At 41.9% G+C, this 17,062-nt stretch overlaps 1 protein-coding gene across 13 annotated transcripts in view; it reads left to right on the plus strand.

The window, feature by feature from the left end:
• Positions 1-17,062, plus strand: part of LOC128862721 (uncharacterized) — a 219,712-nt gene that overhangs the window by 159,865 nt on the left and 42,785 nt on the right. For all 13 annotated transcript variants that reach the window (XR_008454542.1, XR_008454536.1, XR_008454543.1 and 10 more), the window contains 5 exons: positions 3,772-4,185; positions 4,253-4,593; positions 5,964-9,037; positions 14,238-14,360; positions 14,950-15,121. Coding sequence is in view for 3 of the 13 variants with exons in the window: in XM_054101437.1 (XP_053957412.1) it covers positions 3,772-4,185; positions 4,253-4,593; positions 5,964-9,037; positions 14,238-14,360; positions 14,950-15,121 (4,124 nt within the window). In the remaining 10 variants the exon portion in view is untranslated. The remainder of the gene's footprint in view (positions 1-3,771; positions 4,186-4,252; positions 4,594-5,963; positions 9,038-14,237; positions 14,361-14,949; positions 15,122-17,062) is intronic.

The following is a 17,062-nucleotide window of genomic DNA, read 5'->3' on the forward strand; positions in this document are numbered from 1 at the left end:
GCCGATAGATGGCTATCAGTTTTCTTGCGTAGCCATTTTCAATATTTTATATTTCATCACCCCAAAATCGGTGCCGCGTACAAAAAAACCGGGGTCGCTCTTTACTGCTACAGCCAGCGTTGTTTGGCATTATTCGTACCAGACAGGACTGCGCACTCGATGCCTGCTTCACAGTATATTCTGTATGCGTTTTAAAGGTTAAACGACTATCAGTCATTACGGGGTTTGAAATGATAATTACTCTCCCAACTTTCTTCTTTCTTCTTGATTGGCGCGATGACCGTTTAAGCGATTTGGCAAAGTTTACAAAACGCCCCAGGCGTTTCTTTCTTGTGCTAATCGGCCTCAGTTGGAAACACCAAGTGAAGCCAAGTCCTTCTCCGCTTTATCTTTCAAATGTAGAGGAAGCCTTCCTCTTCTTCTGCTAGCACCAACTGGTAGCGCATCGAATACTTTCAGAGCCAGAGCATTTGTATCCATTCAGACGAAATGTCTCGGCCTAAAATTGATCCATTGAAGATCCATTCTGATGTGTTTTACTCTTTAATGCCTTTGTCGGTTCTAAGCCTTGGTTTGCGGTTCAGAAAAAGCCCCCAATTACTCTGGTAATATAACCAGATGCCTATACTTTATGAAGTCTTCTAATAAGCGCTGGCAGCGGGCTGTACTAAAAGCAACTTTACGTCCAGAGTTACCGCAGCGCAGTATTCTTTTTTCGTGCCACACCACCTCTTGCCCTTTTTTTTGTGTTGGGTGAGAAGGGTTCAAAGTGCCTTCGCACTTACAGTGACCGTCGTCAACTGCGTCGAATGGTGTAGCCACTAAAACAATCCCTCCTCCCTTCCCAGAACTACCTTGCATTACTTCGGGAAGGCCCAGAACGGTGTCCATTAAATGGCCCAATACTATTCACCCACGCATGGGTCCACCATATTTGTAGCCAACTTCATGTTATAGGCTCGTCTTCTAATGTCTCTGTGCCGTCATACCAGTGGTATGTGTGGCATGCTCTCAGGTTCCTCTCACTTGGACGTATGGATGTTATACGCTATAAAGTTTTCCTTTGCATCTACAGCAAAGAAGATGTTGCGGTAATATTATACCATCGCGAGCACATGACTCGACCGTCTGTAATTTGTCGTCAGTTCGTAGACAGTCCACCTCTTACCGAGGGCTGATTTGCCCTCTTGCCCTTAATAGCTTCTCAATGGCGTAAAACCGTAGGTCGCTCTTCATGTGGTCGACCCAAATGCAGATTATTATTACTTTATCCTTGAGCCATAATGAACTCAAGCCCAAATTGGGGATTAATTTGAGTACGTTCTTAGACTTCTTTCTGGTCTAAAAATCACACAGCTGGTGAATTTCATCAGTAGTTTGAAGGGGTTAATACAAATATAGTTAGCCACTGTTGGTCGTCATCCTCCAACCCAAAGCCACTTATTCCTTTTTTACACCTGTTGAGTTCTTTTCACTCTGTTTTCCTCTGTATGGTATCACAATGGACGAATTTTGATTCTATGTCCAAATGGGCCCCTTAGACTTCTTTTTCCGTATTACCAACGGGTTCAGAGTCACACCACATAAGTGAGTGCGGCACATTTGCAGAGGTTATGCTCTGATACCTCATCGCCCAACTCGCGAAAAGAACAGACACTATTAAGTGTGAGATTCCTTTTTTCTTTTCCTTGTTCATTCCTCTCGGGAGCATAGGGCCTCGAAAAGACTTTTCCATCGTACACGGTTCTGTGCTGTTGTTTTTGCACCGTCCCATGAGATGTCGGCATCTGCTAATTCGTGCAGCGTCGACCTTCTCTAAGTGTTTCTTGGTCGACCGTGACCTCTGACCCTTGCGGGTTCCAGTCCAGTGCCATTTTCGTGATGCTATCTGGTGGGTTTCTCAATTAGTAATCTATTTATCGCCACTTTCTGCATTTAATTTGCCTAAGGATGGGTTCCTCGTTCGTTAATATTCACAGTGCGTCGTTACTGATGGTGTTTGGCCAGAATATTCTGCAGATGATGCGGAGACATTTGTTGATGAAGGATTGTAGCCTCTGTGTCATGTTGTTAGAGACCAGCCATGTTTCGCTTCCGTATAACAATACTGACTTTACGCATGAGCCGAATATTCGTAGTTTATTGGAGATTTGCGAACTCCCCCATACTGTAAGCATTCACCCGAAAGCCGCCCTTGCTTTGTTTAGCCTGCAGTTGATATCTTCATCTGCTCCCCCATCTGCCGTGATGATGCAGTCGAGGTAGCAGAAGCTTTCAACGAATTCCACCGGGCATCCGTCAACTAATATCCCTGCCTTGTGTTATTGTGGTTAACTCCCATAGCCAAGGTATTGGCGATGTTGACCTATAGTCCGACAGTGCGTGCCAGCTCGACTAGTTTGTTCACCTTCACTTGAGAGAGAAAGCATATGTCATCGGTGACGTCCAGGTCCTCAAGATGTCTGGTGAAACTCCATACGATGCCTTTTTTGTGCAGGGGCAGTCGGCTCATGGCGTCATCAAGGACGAAGGCGAAGAGAAGGGGCGACAGGCACTGCCAGTTCGGAGTTCTCGTAAAGGGCTTTGATGAGGCGGATTATCTTGGTGGGAACCCCCTTTCTACTCAGTGCCAGCCATATTGCGTCTCATTTGATAGTGTCGAACGCCTTCTTAAGGTCAACGAACAGCATGTAGAACGGGGAGCGCCACTCAACTGATTGTTCTACTATAATCCGAAGTAAGTTGGGTGAGTTGGCTTGGCTTGAGATTCATATCAATTGCAAACTTGGCTGCAGATATTTAACGACGCAACGTGCAGCTAGGGAAGCCCTGCTTTGAGTCGTGACTAATACCAATTCCTAGCAAAGAAGAATCGCTTAAGCGGTTATCGCGCCATGCAAGAAGAAGAAGCAGAGAAGGATACTTGATCTGTTGATACTTAAAAAAACTACAAGGAGTTTACAACAGCTAATCTGCATAGGAACAGAAACTAGCTGCGGCATTCTATTCAATGGAGTATTTTAAAATACAGCATTTCTAAGGTGCAGTTAAAGAAGATGTCAAAATGTGAAGCTCAGCATTTTAAATTTCATTAGCGTAGTATTGGCCGCAATCATCATCGTTCATTAATTGCAAATCAGAAATCCTTCGTACATTTATAAAGCACCATCATTACGTCTGCGCATTAACCGTAGATTACTCGCCTATACTGCATTTCAATAGGCTTCAGCCCACTGTCCACATTTTTAAGTCATTTCAAGTATGTAGAGCTAAATATTTAAGTGAAGCGTTTGTACTGTTTTACATTTTAGTAGAAGAAACTTTGAAAGAAATTGTTGTTGCATCATTTAACTGTATTTTAACTGAATTTTCCAATCATTTACATACTAGAAATTTATATTCTAATGTAAGTTGTTTTCAATGTGTGGTTAGTTGCCTGAAAGGATGTTTAGCTTTGTGAGATATTCTTCACTAAAAATTTTGTTTGCTTTTAACTTTTTAAGAACTTTTGAAGCAAAGTATCTCCTATTTTTATTACACACATTCGTTTAAGCAAATCAAACCCACCAAACATTTTATTGTATATAAATGAATATACTTAAAAAAGACGAAAATGTTGCCTCTTGTGTATCCTCGAGCAAGGCATTACGCGTGTTCTATTAAAAATAACAGACTGCATTTGAATCTACTTGACATTCGTATTTACTATTTTATTTAATTCTATTCGCATATCTACCACTTTCCGCTTGCCCCAATCTTCGACCTCTGCAGCAGGTGAGCACAGGTTATTTGCGTCGCAATGGCGCCATTACTGGCCCTAGTGGCATGAGCCTCAGCCAGCGCAGTCACTCTGCCGCACCGACTGACAGCTATCACGGTGTGACCGGTAGCGGTCACAGTTACTATCGCAGCAGCAGCCCGAGACGCGGCTCTCTCTCGCCGCCCGACGACCGTTACATAGACTATCCAGTTCTTCCAATACACGCATCTGGCTCAGCGTACGGCCATCCATTGCCAGGTGGCGCAGGTGCGTTAGCAGCCAACGCAGGCGGCGCTGCCTTGGGTGGAGTGGGAGGTGGTGGTGCGGCTGTAATCGGCACAGGTTCTGCGCAGCAGGCACGCTTTCAGTCGCGCTCCGCAACTGCCACGCCGACGGGCTCGCCCAAGAAGCGACAACTGCCACAGGTGAGTAATAGAATTTTGTACACTGCTGCTGTTGTCTTTAGCATCGATATTTCGCGCATACTTTTAGGTGCCGCAAACTTCTCGCAGCGCTATGCTACGTGATCGACTGGGCCAAGAGTTCGATGAGCGTCCGGGCGGCGGACGTTTTGGCCGTCATCGTACACGTCAAATGCACCATCAGGCGACGTATCGTAGCACCGGCATGGGTGGATGGGAGCGCCACTACACTGGGCTTTCAGACAGCGATCTGCACTCGATGGAGACGCGCGTACGACCGCGTCACTCGCTCTCCCCCGACAAAGACTTCATGGGTGAATTCGGAGACTCCGATATGGAATCGGTGGTTAGCGTGACTTCGAGCGCCTTCTCCACACAATCGGAACGGCCGCGCGGCTCACGCGGTCTAAGGTAAGTAGCTGCTGGCTGGCATGTATGCTGAGCAGCTTTTCCTTTGTATCCCACAAAAAGCTTTCGTTTTGGGTTGCTGTGTGTTTGTTGTAAACAGCCGGAAACAAAATTCTGCACCAAAACCAAACCAAACCAAAGAAAAGAAAAACAAAAACCAAAAAAAAAAACTAAACCAAAACAAATCGTGCCAAATCATGCCAACAAACAAAAATTACAATTCAAATCAGTCGAACAATCAGCCGTTAGATAAACCAAATTAGTTTTGTAATTAGATGAAACCAAAATCAGACACAGATTTTAGCAAAATCAAATCGAAATTTTTATTTTTGTTTATTAATATAATTTTTTTTACACATTTTTGCGCTATATTGCTTTGAGACAAAAATTAACGAAATTCGAAGTGGTCCCTTCGAATGGAAACGAAATTTTTTCAAACAATTCGAACCGAATGCAACCCTGTCATGTATTTGGGCTTCAAATACATTTTCTAAATAGGCGTCTTTGCTGGAAAACAAACAAAAATTTGTTTTCTTTTCTTTATTATTTTTTACATACCTACATACCTACTCTACTCTACTCAACTCAACTCAACTCAACTTAACTCAACTCAACTTAACTCAACTAAACTCAACTCAACTCAACTCAACTCAACTCAACTCAACTCAACTCAATTCAACTCAACTCAACTTAACTCAACTCAATTCAACCCAAAATCTACTCTACTTCACTTCAATGACGCGCGCTAATTTTATGTTGAACTGCTTTACATATGAATGCCAACAATAACAAACTACTCAAACCAACAATTACAACAACAACTAAATATTCTGTAAATTACACGTACATATTTACAACTTTACAAATGAAAACACCTTTTGAATATTTTTACAACTCGAAATGACCAACTGACATGAACCAACAACAACAACAAACGAATGAAACACCAAACCATGCACCTAACATCTGTTACTTGGCAATATTAAAATGATGTACATACTTTTTTTTCTGAAATACTATGCTTATTACCGCAAACTGTACAAAAACAACACCAACAACTACAACCAAATCTACCAAACACAAACAAACAAACAAAAATATACCCTAAATGATCCTTCATCGATCATTTTGCATTTTGCATGCGCATGCGGATTAAACCAACACCAAAACGAAAACGAAAACAAATACAAAAACCAAAAACAATTCAAAACGTAAAATTCTAAAAACATCAAATTCAAAACAACTGAAAAATATTTACCAACACATACCTACACGGCCCACTCGTCACAAATTCATACGCGGCTTCACGACCATTCCGTAAACCGAAATTCAAACAAAACAACCAATCAATCGGTCGCTCATGCCATCAAAAGCTTACCGCGCAACTGGCGCACTCTGTACGGTGCCGATCCAATGCCTGGCGCCACCTCCACCACGCTTGCTGGCCACCATGCACCTGCTCGTGGACGTGGCTTCTTTGAACGCTATCGCGCCAATACAATTGAGGTCGATGATTGTGATTTTTTACCAACCAGTCTAACCGGGCCGTCATCACTGTATGCCACAATGCAATCGCCGCCGCACCTCAATACCGTCTCACAGCAAATGTTGCTGCTGGAACAGCTGGAGCAACTGCAACAACTCGCAGAGTTGGCAGCTGCCGATTCGCCTCCGAACACTGCAACACTGGGAGCGGCGTCTAATCCACACAATTTGTTAAGTGCAACTGCGACAAATACTCCGCCACACCACTTGTTACCACCACACCGACAATTGCAATTGCAACAACAGCATCTACAAGAACCAATACAACTGCCAAGCCAACTAATAATGACCGACAATAGCGGCAATCTAGTAGTCGACCAGTACATGCTCGATGTGGGCGCTGATCCGGGTCTGCTGTTAATGGAGCCAGCGGGCGTAACAGTGATACCGCCGACTCCGCCACCTACATTACCGCCGCCGCTGCCGCCACCAGCGCACACAGTCAGCACACAACTACAACTGCAACAACAACAACAGCCATCACATTCACAGCCACACCCTCATGCATTTCACCCAAATCAGTATCCGCCCCACATACTGAATTTCACACATTTCCCCGAGTTTTTAACGCATGCTGCCGATTACAGTCCTTTCGTCGAAAAGGTTTTTCACCGTGATAGCTCTCTAGGTTCCAGTAGCCATTATCCATTCTACGATCACATGCAAAACATCACATCGTCAGTAGCAAATTTTTTTCGCCATAGCTCGGGCTCAACACTCACCACACCTACTGCCGCCGCAGTCAATTCACCACATCAGCACGCTCATTCCGTTTCATCGTCGCCCTCATCGTACATAGCCTACGTACGCGATCATTACGACAACACCTGCAGCCACTGCCAAAACGGTAGCCAGCCGGTCGTTCTATCGACCAATGCTGCACTCACTACACCCGGCATTGCCATAGGCGCTTGCGACAATCCATTCTGCATAGCAGAGTCCCATCCTCATCCGCAACATCATCCAGTCTCTTATCCTTATACAACCGAGCAACTTCTACGTAGACCGTCATTGTCCATGTATCAGCCATCATCTGAGCCTTCACTGCCAACTATGGATCCGGCAATATGCGGCGAATGTGTGGATCAGCATTTCGTGAGCGGTTTTACCGCACCGCAAATTGACTTGGGCGCTGTGCCCACCTATCATGTGCACACTCCAACGCCGACGGCGCACAAAAAGGCAAAGTCCTCACTAGCCCCGCCCCCTCAACTGCCCACACAATCGGTGTTGCGTCTTTCGCGACAATTGAGCGAAGATGCGCTTGTGACGGCTGTGCCCATCGCCGAGTCAAAAGCGCATCCTACTTCCATACTTAAAAAGCCGAAAGTGGGTGCACCGACGGGCACTTTAGACCGGCGAAAAATGTTTCATGAGGGTCAGTCACGCTCTTTAGATTACGATGATTTGCATGCAAAAAGTTGGGGCCGCCGGCGCATAAGATACGAAGATGAGGTTTATAACCCTCCACTAGAAGAGCTTTCGCGTCGGTATGGTTCAGAAACGAACATTCGGCAGTCTTATATGGGTGCCAATGTAGACGCTGTCAATCCTCTTAGTCACTCGCATTTCCTTGTCACGGACGATAAAATCGTCACCATAACCTACGATTCTGATGTGGGTTGGACACGTCGTGGTGTTGCACCGTCTGTATTCCACGATCCCAGACATCGCTTCGATGGTCGCGAACGTAACCATATGTCCCTTAATTTACAACGTACCAACCAGGAAAAGCTCTATGGAGCCGCACTGCCATACCAAAAGCGACGTCGCAATTTACCGCATCCACCAAGCGCACAAAATGCTCACAATTTCTCGCCTGTGGAAGGCTACGACGACGATCCCATGTTAATGGACCCTGCCACACATTCGACTGCTACGCTGCCGCCACATAGTGGCGAACCACCCATGAACGGCACTGGCTCCGCGGAACGACCGGGTCCCATTGGCGAACATCGCGATCAACGCGACCCACGTGACCCACGCGATGCTCGCGATCCGCGCGATCCCAGTCGCTCAGCAGGGCCGGGCTCGTCACCTAGTCAACCACGTCATTCATCAATTGTCTCGAAGCGCAGTAAATCATCGATGGCCACCGGTGGTGGTCATCGCACACGTGTAGAACAGTTACAGCATGAATCGGGCAGTGATCGCAGTAATCTCGTTAGTATAAATGACCAACCCGAATATTTCGAATACGATGATTATGGCGATCCCTACACAGACCCGCACACTAGTCGTAATTATGCAACAACAAATGCAAGTAGTGGTAGTTTTGTTAGTAGTAGTGGTAGGCAAAAAGGGAAAGAAGTTTCATACGGCGCGGAACAACAGACGAAATCTAGTAGTGGGAGTGGTAGTGGTGGTGGTGCTTCTTCTACTGCTGCTGCTGGTAATATCGTCGTCGGTGGTAATATTTCTAATAATGCTTCTTCTTCCTCTTTTGCAAATTCCCATCATGGTGTCGCTAACTCCACATCACCTAAACGTGCCTCATTGAAACATACAAATACAACTAACGACGCTAACCTAAACGTAAACGTTGACGGAACAACAACTACAACAACAACTACCATACAAACAACAACTACATCCACAAACATCACAACCACATCATCGTCGAATACAACCACGGCAACAACAACAACAATTGCAACCTCAACAACAACAAATCCTGCTGCCACAACAACGACAACAACAACGAATATTGGTGATACAACGACGTCCGCTGGTGATGGCGCTACCGCGGATGATGCCGATGCGCCACTCGACGTCATCGATTGGGATGCAATCGACGCCATGTTGGATGACGATTTTAGTGAATACGACAAGGACAAAAATGGTGGTGGTGAGGAAAAGAAGGATGATGCCAACTTCAGCCAAAGTGTAGACGAGAAAGTTGGTAAGATATTGAATTATGTAGATGTGGATGTACTCGTATGCAAACTCAAGTGGTATGCGTATTATTTGTATGTATTTCTCGATGCATGTAAATGTCGATGCGTGAATTGAGCATTAGATTTCTTAGGATTGGTAATGCAAATAACTTTTGATTGCAAATAATTTTAAGAGAAGTTCTTTGATAAACTTTAAATAACGCGTTTTTAGACTTCTTTGTGATTTTTTTGTTGTTGTTTTGTTAATTAATAAATAATAGTGTTTCTAGACTCTAAAAAATTACTCAAAATGATCGACTTATGCTTCTTAGTTCTCAGTGCGAGTTAATACTTACACCACTATAGGCTGTGCCAGTGGGATACTACGCAGGACAGGCTTGGTTGGATTCAGATGAAAATGGTACTTCTTCTAAAGGACAGAACCCACTATTAAAACATCGACAGCCACTTCACAGTCCCAAAGTCGTCACACAGTTTGTGGTTCACTACCAAGCAGTACAATAATTGGACCATATTTTTTTCGAAATCATAGAGAACAAGCAATTTCTGTGGACGGTGTCTCTCATCGGCGCATGCTGAGTAATTATTTTCTGCGAATAATGAGAGAACTCCCTCCCTCAGTATCTCCAAACGGTTTCAGCAAGTCTAGGTCAAAGAGACAATGACGTTACTGCCTCATTTCTTGCCTAACAAACTAATAAGTCGTTTCGGTGATATATTCTGGCCACTTAGGTCGCCCGATCTTATCCATATGGACTTATTTCTATCGGGGACCTCAAAAGTAAAGTCTGTGAAAGAAACCCAGCGATCATCTCAGCACTAAACGAAAATATTGTTTGCAAGGTTAAGGGCATACCGACATCACTTCTCAAGCAAGTGGCACGGAGTACGGATGCTAGATTGTAAGAATGTATCCGACGTAGTGGTTAGTATTTAGAGCAAATTTTAATTTTTCAAAAATAAAATTCGCACTTGTCTTCTTTGTAATAGTTATTGAAATAAAGTTTTATCGGAATTGCTCCCTCTGAGACTATCATCTGTCGACTCTGTGAAGCGGACACTAAAATTGCAGAACACATTATTTGTGAATGTCCTGCACTAGGCAGAAAAGGGCTAAACCACCTTGGTGGTATTGCCCTGCATTCATATAAATTATGGAGGAATGAACCCCAACCGAACCTTTTCAAAAACCTGGTGACATGGACGTTGAGGCCAATTCTTTCCGAAGCCTAGAAGTTTCCATGCATCTATCAACTGAGCTACAAAAATTTCGAACTACGTGTTGCCCTTTTATAGATTCTGAGGCTATCTTTATGACGTTCCCAATCGTTTACCAGAAAAGTTACTTTAGCCCGGTTAAATAATGTGTTACAGTCTTTCCTAAGCGTATTTAGGTGATTTCATTTCCCCATACCCTGGATAAAAGGGCCGGTCACACCAAGCGCCTTGTTGTAGCTGCTGGTGAATTTTTCTACTACTTGCTTGAGACTGGTACCATTGCGATATCTAAAACCTCTTTCCTTCCTCTAGTGACAGGAGTCAGTTCCTCACTTATGCTACAAATAAGTAACCTGTGCCCAGGATAAACTCTGCAAGTAACTCACCCCTTTAAAATTCCCAGATACCATCTGCAATATAATGCAAAATACTCTGAACGATGTAAACCGGTGGGCTATATCGAGTGATCTTGGGGTAAATCCCAACAAAACAGAACTAATCATGTTTACCAGAAAACAAAGGATACCTGTTCTAAGCACCCCCAACACTTGAGGGAATCACACTGTCAATTTGGGTAGAAGCAAGCTACCTAGGACTAGTATTAGATAGGGAGCTCTCTTGGAAACAAACGATTACTGATAGAGTAACAAAAGCAGCCACAGCACTCTATGCATGCAAAAGAATTGTGGGAGCAAAATGGGGCCTAACGCCAAAAATAGTACACTGGCTATATACAGCGGTGGGAAGACCTATAATGACATACGGTATCTTAGTTTGGTGGCTAACACTTGAGAAAGAACAACAGTTTAAGCGTTTTAGAAATTATTCAAAGGGGTGCCAGTCTCTGCATAAGCGGGGTACTAAAGACTACGCCCACCGTAGCGATGAAAGTCATGCTGCACTTATTACCGATTGAGGCCTACAGCAAACAGCTGGCGTCTAAATCGGTACTTAGGTTAAGAGAATCTTTTAACTTAGCCACTAACAGAAGGGGTCACGCAAGAATATTAAACGAATACTCTTTCTTACATCAAACGACAGACTTTTGTAACTCAGTAGAGCTGCATGTAAACACATCCGTTACCACAACTTTCCCAATGCGAGAAGATTGGGACAATGGGGTAATGGACAATAGAAGCGGCATCAGTATATAGGTATACTGATAGTTCCAAGCTAAATGAACAAGTAGACGGAGGCCTTCATTCTGAAGGAATGAATGCCAACATCTCATTCCGGTTACCGGATCACTGTGGTGTATTTCAAGCTAAAATTCTGGCTATCAAGGAAGGCCTGCCCAAAATAAAATTGTCGTTATGACAAGAGATATAAACATATATTCAGATAGCCTATCGGCCCTGACAGCTTTAAAATCGCCTAACATTAACTCGAAGGCAGTAAAAGAATGTATCGACGTTTTGACAGAACTATCACAGTACTTCGTAATAAACCTTTTCTGGGTGCCGCGTCATAGAGACATAGAAGGCAACTGCAAAGCGGGGCGACTAGCGAGATTGGGTACCACATTACCGACCTAACCAGACAAAGCGAACATACCTATGCCTTTAGCAACTTGTAAGATGCTTATAGACAAACACACTATCAGAGCTGCCAACAGGCTATGGGCCCAGTCCCTGACCTATGCAACTAGTAGAATGACGTGAACGGAATGGAACATGGCCCGCACAAATCGACTATTGAAACTAAACAGGAAAAATATGAGAAATCTTCCCGGGGTCTTAACAGGGGATTGTCTGATTGGCAGGCTTGCCAGCAGACTGGGAGCGCCCTATAACGACTATTCCAGATGCTGTAACCACATTGAAGAAGAAGAGACTATAGAACACTTTCTATGCGGGTGCATGGCTCTGGATGGAAGAAGGTTCAATATTTTAGGAAAAAGTTCCCCGAATAACTTGGCAGAAGTAGCCAATATAAAAATAACAAGCCTTGTTAGATATCTTGAAGCCACAGGTTGGTTCAATGGGAACAATGTAGAGTGAGGAGAGGGGACAGCCCTGGTGGTATCATAATGGGCCTGCAGCAGGCCTAGGTGTGTCAACCGACAACCACTATACTTACCTACCTTCACCCTTTTCATTAATATCGCTACTTCCCCACAAGGAGTGGTGAGCGTTAGCATTGCATCCTACAATCAGCCCAACCTAATTTTTTTTTTCAAAATTTGTTGCGGTAATTCAACATGATCATGTGCGAGATAGGTGGACGCCACTCAATAACTAGAAGTGCTGAGCACAAGGCAAGCTACCATATTAGTTCGTTGTGCTCTTCATAGAGACATTTAACCCTGCCAGCCTCTCTGAATCAGAGGGGTAGTAATTCTCTAGCATGGGATCCGCAAAAAAAACAACAACATTACGAGTACTTTGCTGTAATGCGTGGTATTTTAGATGAGTTGCGCGAAATAATGAGGGGGTATCCAAATAGTTAGATTTAAAATAAAGAAGAAAAGTTAGTTTAGATTAGTGTGATAAAGGTCGATGAAATAAAGAGGGGTAGAAAGAGTTGTTTGCAAAACCAAAACAAACTTCTGAAATGAAGTGAGCTCATCAACTAATACTGTTACACTTTACTGTCAACTGAGAACCGAGTAGCGGTGCCACGATATGGATTCTGCATTTTCTCAACCTTATTTGCAATTAAACTCTGGGGTATATTTTTGAGTAGTTACATATGCATATGAGAATGAAATGAAATATTGTCTGAAATGTATCAGTTAAATTATTATAAAAAATTAAAATTACGGGTGGGTCATGAAGCGTTTGCTTTTTGAACCACCTATTTTTTTGAGAATGGTAACACAAATGACATGTCAAATGTGTTCATAATTTACTTAAAGGTTTGACATTTACGAAATGGAACGCTATACGCTTGAACAAAATTGGGAAATATTAAAAGCCTATTTCCAAAGTGGTGAGTCTTCTTCTTCTTCCGCGGTTACAGTAAATGGCGAGCGTTACTGTGACATGCTCAACGAGATTTTGTTTCCCAAAATTGAAGAGGATGACATGGATGACATTTGGTTTCAACAGCATGGTGCAACTTGTCACACTGCCAAAGTTACACTCGAACTTTTGGCTACCGTTTTTGAAAACCGAATAATCAGCCGAAATTCCGATATCAATTGGCCGCCTCGGAGCTGTGATTTAAGCCCGTTGGACTATTTTTTGTGGGGAGCCGTTAAGGACAAATGCTATGCGAACCATCCAGAGACGATTGATGCTTTAAAACACGAAATCGAAGTTGCCACTCATGAAATTGGAGCCCAAACCATCGAAAATGTGCTTAAAAATTGGGTTGATTGAATGGCCAACTGTAAAGCCAGTCGTGGCAGTCATTTGAACGATATTATTTTTCATTCATAAATGACAATGTTCAATCTTCAAAATACAAAAAAAAGTTTGAAAAAATATTGAATCGTTTTTTTTTTATAGCCGATTCAAAAAGCAAATTTTACATGGCCCACCCTATATAAAGGATGGTTAAGTTTCAAGGGTCGATGTTGATTTTGAATAAATACAATTTTTTTAGGAAATTATTGTCGTTTCTCTTTATTATGATAATATTGGTATGGTTCAATTACGTATGGAACAAAATGTTGGTCAAATGGCCACCGTGGTCTCGACGGCACACCACCATCCGATGGTCCAAATTTTCGATGACGCTGAGGCATAATTGAGGTTCTATGCCTTTAATGTGCCGAATTATCTCATCCTTTAGCTCTTTAATTGTTGCTGGTTTATCGACGTACACCTTTTGTTTCAAATAACCCCAAAGAAAGAAGTCCAACGGTGTCGTTGACGTTTAGGTGTGGTTCACATTCAGCATCGGCGCTTGAAATTTAACCACCCTCTATTAGAAATTATATTGTACTTCATATTAATAAATGTATATTAGATAAAGCAAAATACAATTGTGATTTTGGTGATTTTACTACACACATACATACATATATGAATTTCCATCTAGATGGCAGCTTATCCGATACTGCAACGGACCGAAAAAAGGGCGCTGTGGAGCAAGAACGTTCGCCTAAAGGCGGCAGCGGTATGGGTAAAAAATCGAACTCCACCTCGCAGTTATCAGCCACAGGTAAGCGCACGCCCAGTTTACAGTTTTAACGCTTAATTCTTTTTTGAAGTTCTTACTGCAATTTAGTTACATTCTACATCCATACTAATCACTCAGTTAATCTCGAGAACGCTTAACATTCAAATACCGAGTAGTACGGCACTCCCAGTAGGAGAATATTTGAGGAAAATGTTTAACATAAATATGAAAAAAAAAGAAAAAAGTTTTTTATGGCCAATCGTTTGATTAACGAAATGATTATTTTATATTAAATATTTGGTTTTTTTTCTTATGTAGTTGTATTTCAAACGAATTTTGTTGTTATTGGAATTATTCTTTTCTTTAGATCATTAGCTTTTTTTTGAATTCAAAAACACTGTCATTATATATGTCAACATATTCTCGCTCGTACACCTTCAAGTGTAAATATTACTTTTGTATTACTTTAGTGCCGCATTTGAAAAAAAAATTCACATAATTAGTTAACTTGTTTGAAAAAGCTCACCCCACAACCATTAACAAAAAGCAAAAAAAAATAAATAAAAACAGAAGAAACAGCCAGTATCATATTATCAATTATCAATATAAATATGTATGTACATATATAAAGGTCGTAAAAGACGTATGGGCTTTGGAAAGAAGGGTAAGAACTCATTTACGGTGCATCGAAGTGAAGAAGTTCTGCCAGGTGAGATACGTGGGGCGCTGTCGCGCGGGTCGTCATCTGAGGCCGATGGTGGCGAGGCATTGGCTGATGTCGGAGCCGGCACTGGTGGGGACAGGTTCGCAAAACTCAATTGCTCTTTTCGTTCTATATATCTCTCTCTCTCTATATATATATCTAACTCTCTTTAGCTATCTTTTTAGTTGCATTTCGATTTATTCGAATTAATTCATTTATTAACTATTTTGATTAAAGATAATTTACATAATTTTGTTTTTATAATCATTTAGTTCTAGTATATTGCCGAAAGTAAATACGAAAGTGCTTTCGTAAAGATGATAAACATTAAAAGAAAAAAACAAAAAAAAAAATCAAAAAACCAACACAAAATCATTCACAAATTATTGCATAAATTTAAGTTTTCTCCCCTTGTACTACACAAACTCTACTCAAATCTGCGTTAATGCTTAGGAATCGACAAAAAATTTTGGAACTTCAAAGCTTTACAAAACATAACACTTTTTTATTGTAAATATGAATATGTGTATGTATGTCAGTATGTATGTACATAATAAGCTTTCCAGCTCCCCTACAAAAGCTTGGCATGGCGGATTCATAACTCTTGCGGATGTGGCGCAGCTACTCAATCTTACTTACTCTACATATCACTTGAAACCTACCATCACTCGAATTACCTGTACAAATGTCCAACGCCAAAACCCCAACAACTCAGCACGTGCAAAATGAAAGCTATAAGCGAGCGAAAACGGAAAGCTCAACTCAACTTGTGCTACTCTGATCACCTAAATAATTTGAAACTTATACTCGTACAACCTACAAAACGTCCAAAGTCGATACGTATTTTTAGGCTTTTCCTGCTACCAAAAATGGCAAACAGATAATAATTCGTTTCAACGCGAAAGCTTTTCACATCTTAGTTTTACACCATAGCCGCACAGAGGGCCATGTAAGCGGAGAGTTGGTGAAAAGCTTTCGCCGGATTTGAATCGAAGCTACAACTGTAACTTACGCTTCATTCTCTTATTAAGCTTTCATAATGTGATTAGCTCTAGCTGCATTCCAACATTTGCTCATTTTCGATTCATAATTTTGATAAGAGAATTTAAAAAAAATAAAATAAAAAATCGCTTTCATATTTTTAGTAAAATGCTGTAGCTGGTAGAATAGTTAATTAATGAAGCGTGCGTTTTGCCATTCAAATTTCACTCGCATTTCTTTACTAAAAAAACGGTCTTGCTTTGTTTACCAAATAACATGAGTTAACGATATTTTTTTCATTTATAACAAACATTTTAGTGAATTGATTCATACTAACATTAAGTCTGCATTTAAATTAGTTGAAGAGTTTGCATGCTTTTAACGCTTTACAAACAAACATAACCTTAAAACGTAAATGAAAAAACAAAAAAAAAAAACTTTCAGCATTTAAATTTCAAGCATTAAGGCACTATTTATAATTAAGATGGACACGGTAAGCGCGCTTTGAATTAAACTTAAAGTCAACTTGCAGGCAACTTTCACCAAAAGCTCCGAGCTTCCATCACAAATGGCATGAAAGCTTCAAACTGAGTACAAAAAAAATTGAAATTATATTAAAACTTACAATATAATCTGCGACTACGAAAACATTTGACTTTGTCAGTCACAAAGTGTACCGCAAATTAAAGTCTGGCGTTGCACATACAAACTCACATGTAATTATGTGTACAAAGCACAATTTCGAGCGATTTCCCAGCTGCTCTAATCCAGTGAAACTCCCAACGCGCAGTTTCATTCGACCGATTCAATAAATTCGTTCACTACAGACACTGCGCTTAAAATTTGAAATTTGAATAGAGCGAGCCAAGGCGCACCAAGAGATTTGGTGGCTCCCAAAACACTCAGGCTAAAAAGCCCATTGTATTTAGTGCTCTGGAAAGAGGGTAGATAGTCAAGGAGGGAGGGAGAAAAGTATCAGAGAAAAAAGGCAGTGCGCTTACTGCAGCAGGCGGCAAAAGACTACAGCCATCGTTTTATCGATTTGATGAAATTCGAAATC

The sequence above is a fragment of the Anastrepha ludens genome, chromosome 2 (genome assembly GCF_028408465.1).
Source record: "Anastrepha ludens isolate Willacy chromosome 2, idAnaLude1.1, whole genome shotgun sequence".
NCBI lineage: Eukaryota > Metazoa > Arthropoda > Insecta > Diptera > Tephritidae > Anastrepha > Anastrepha ludens.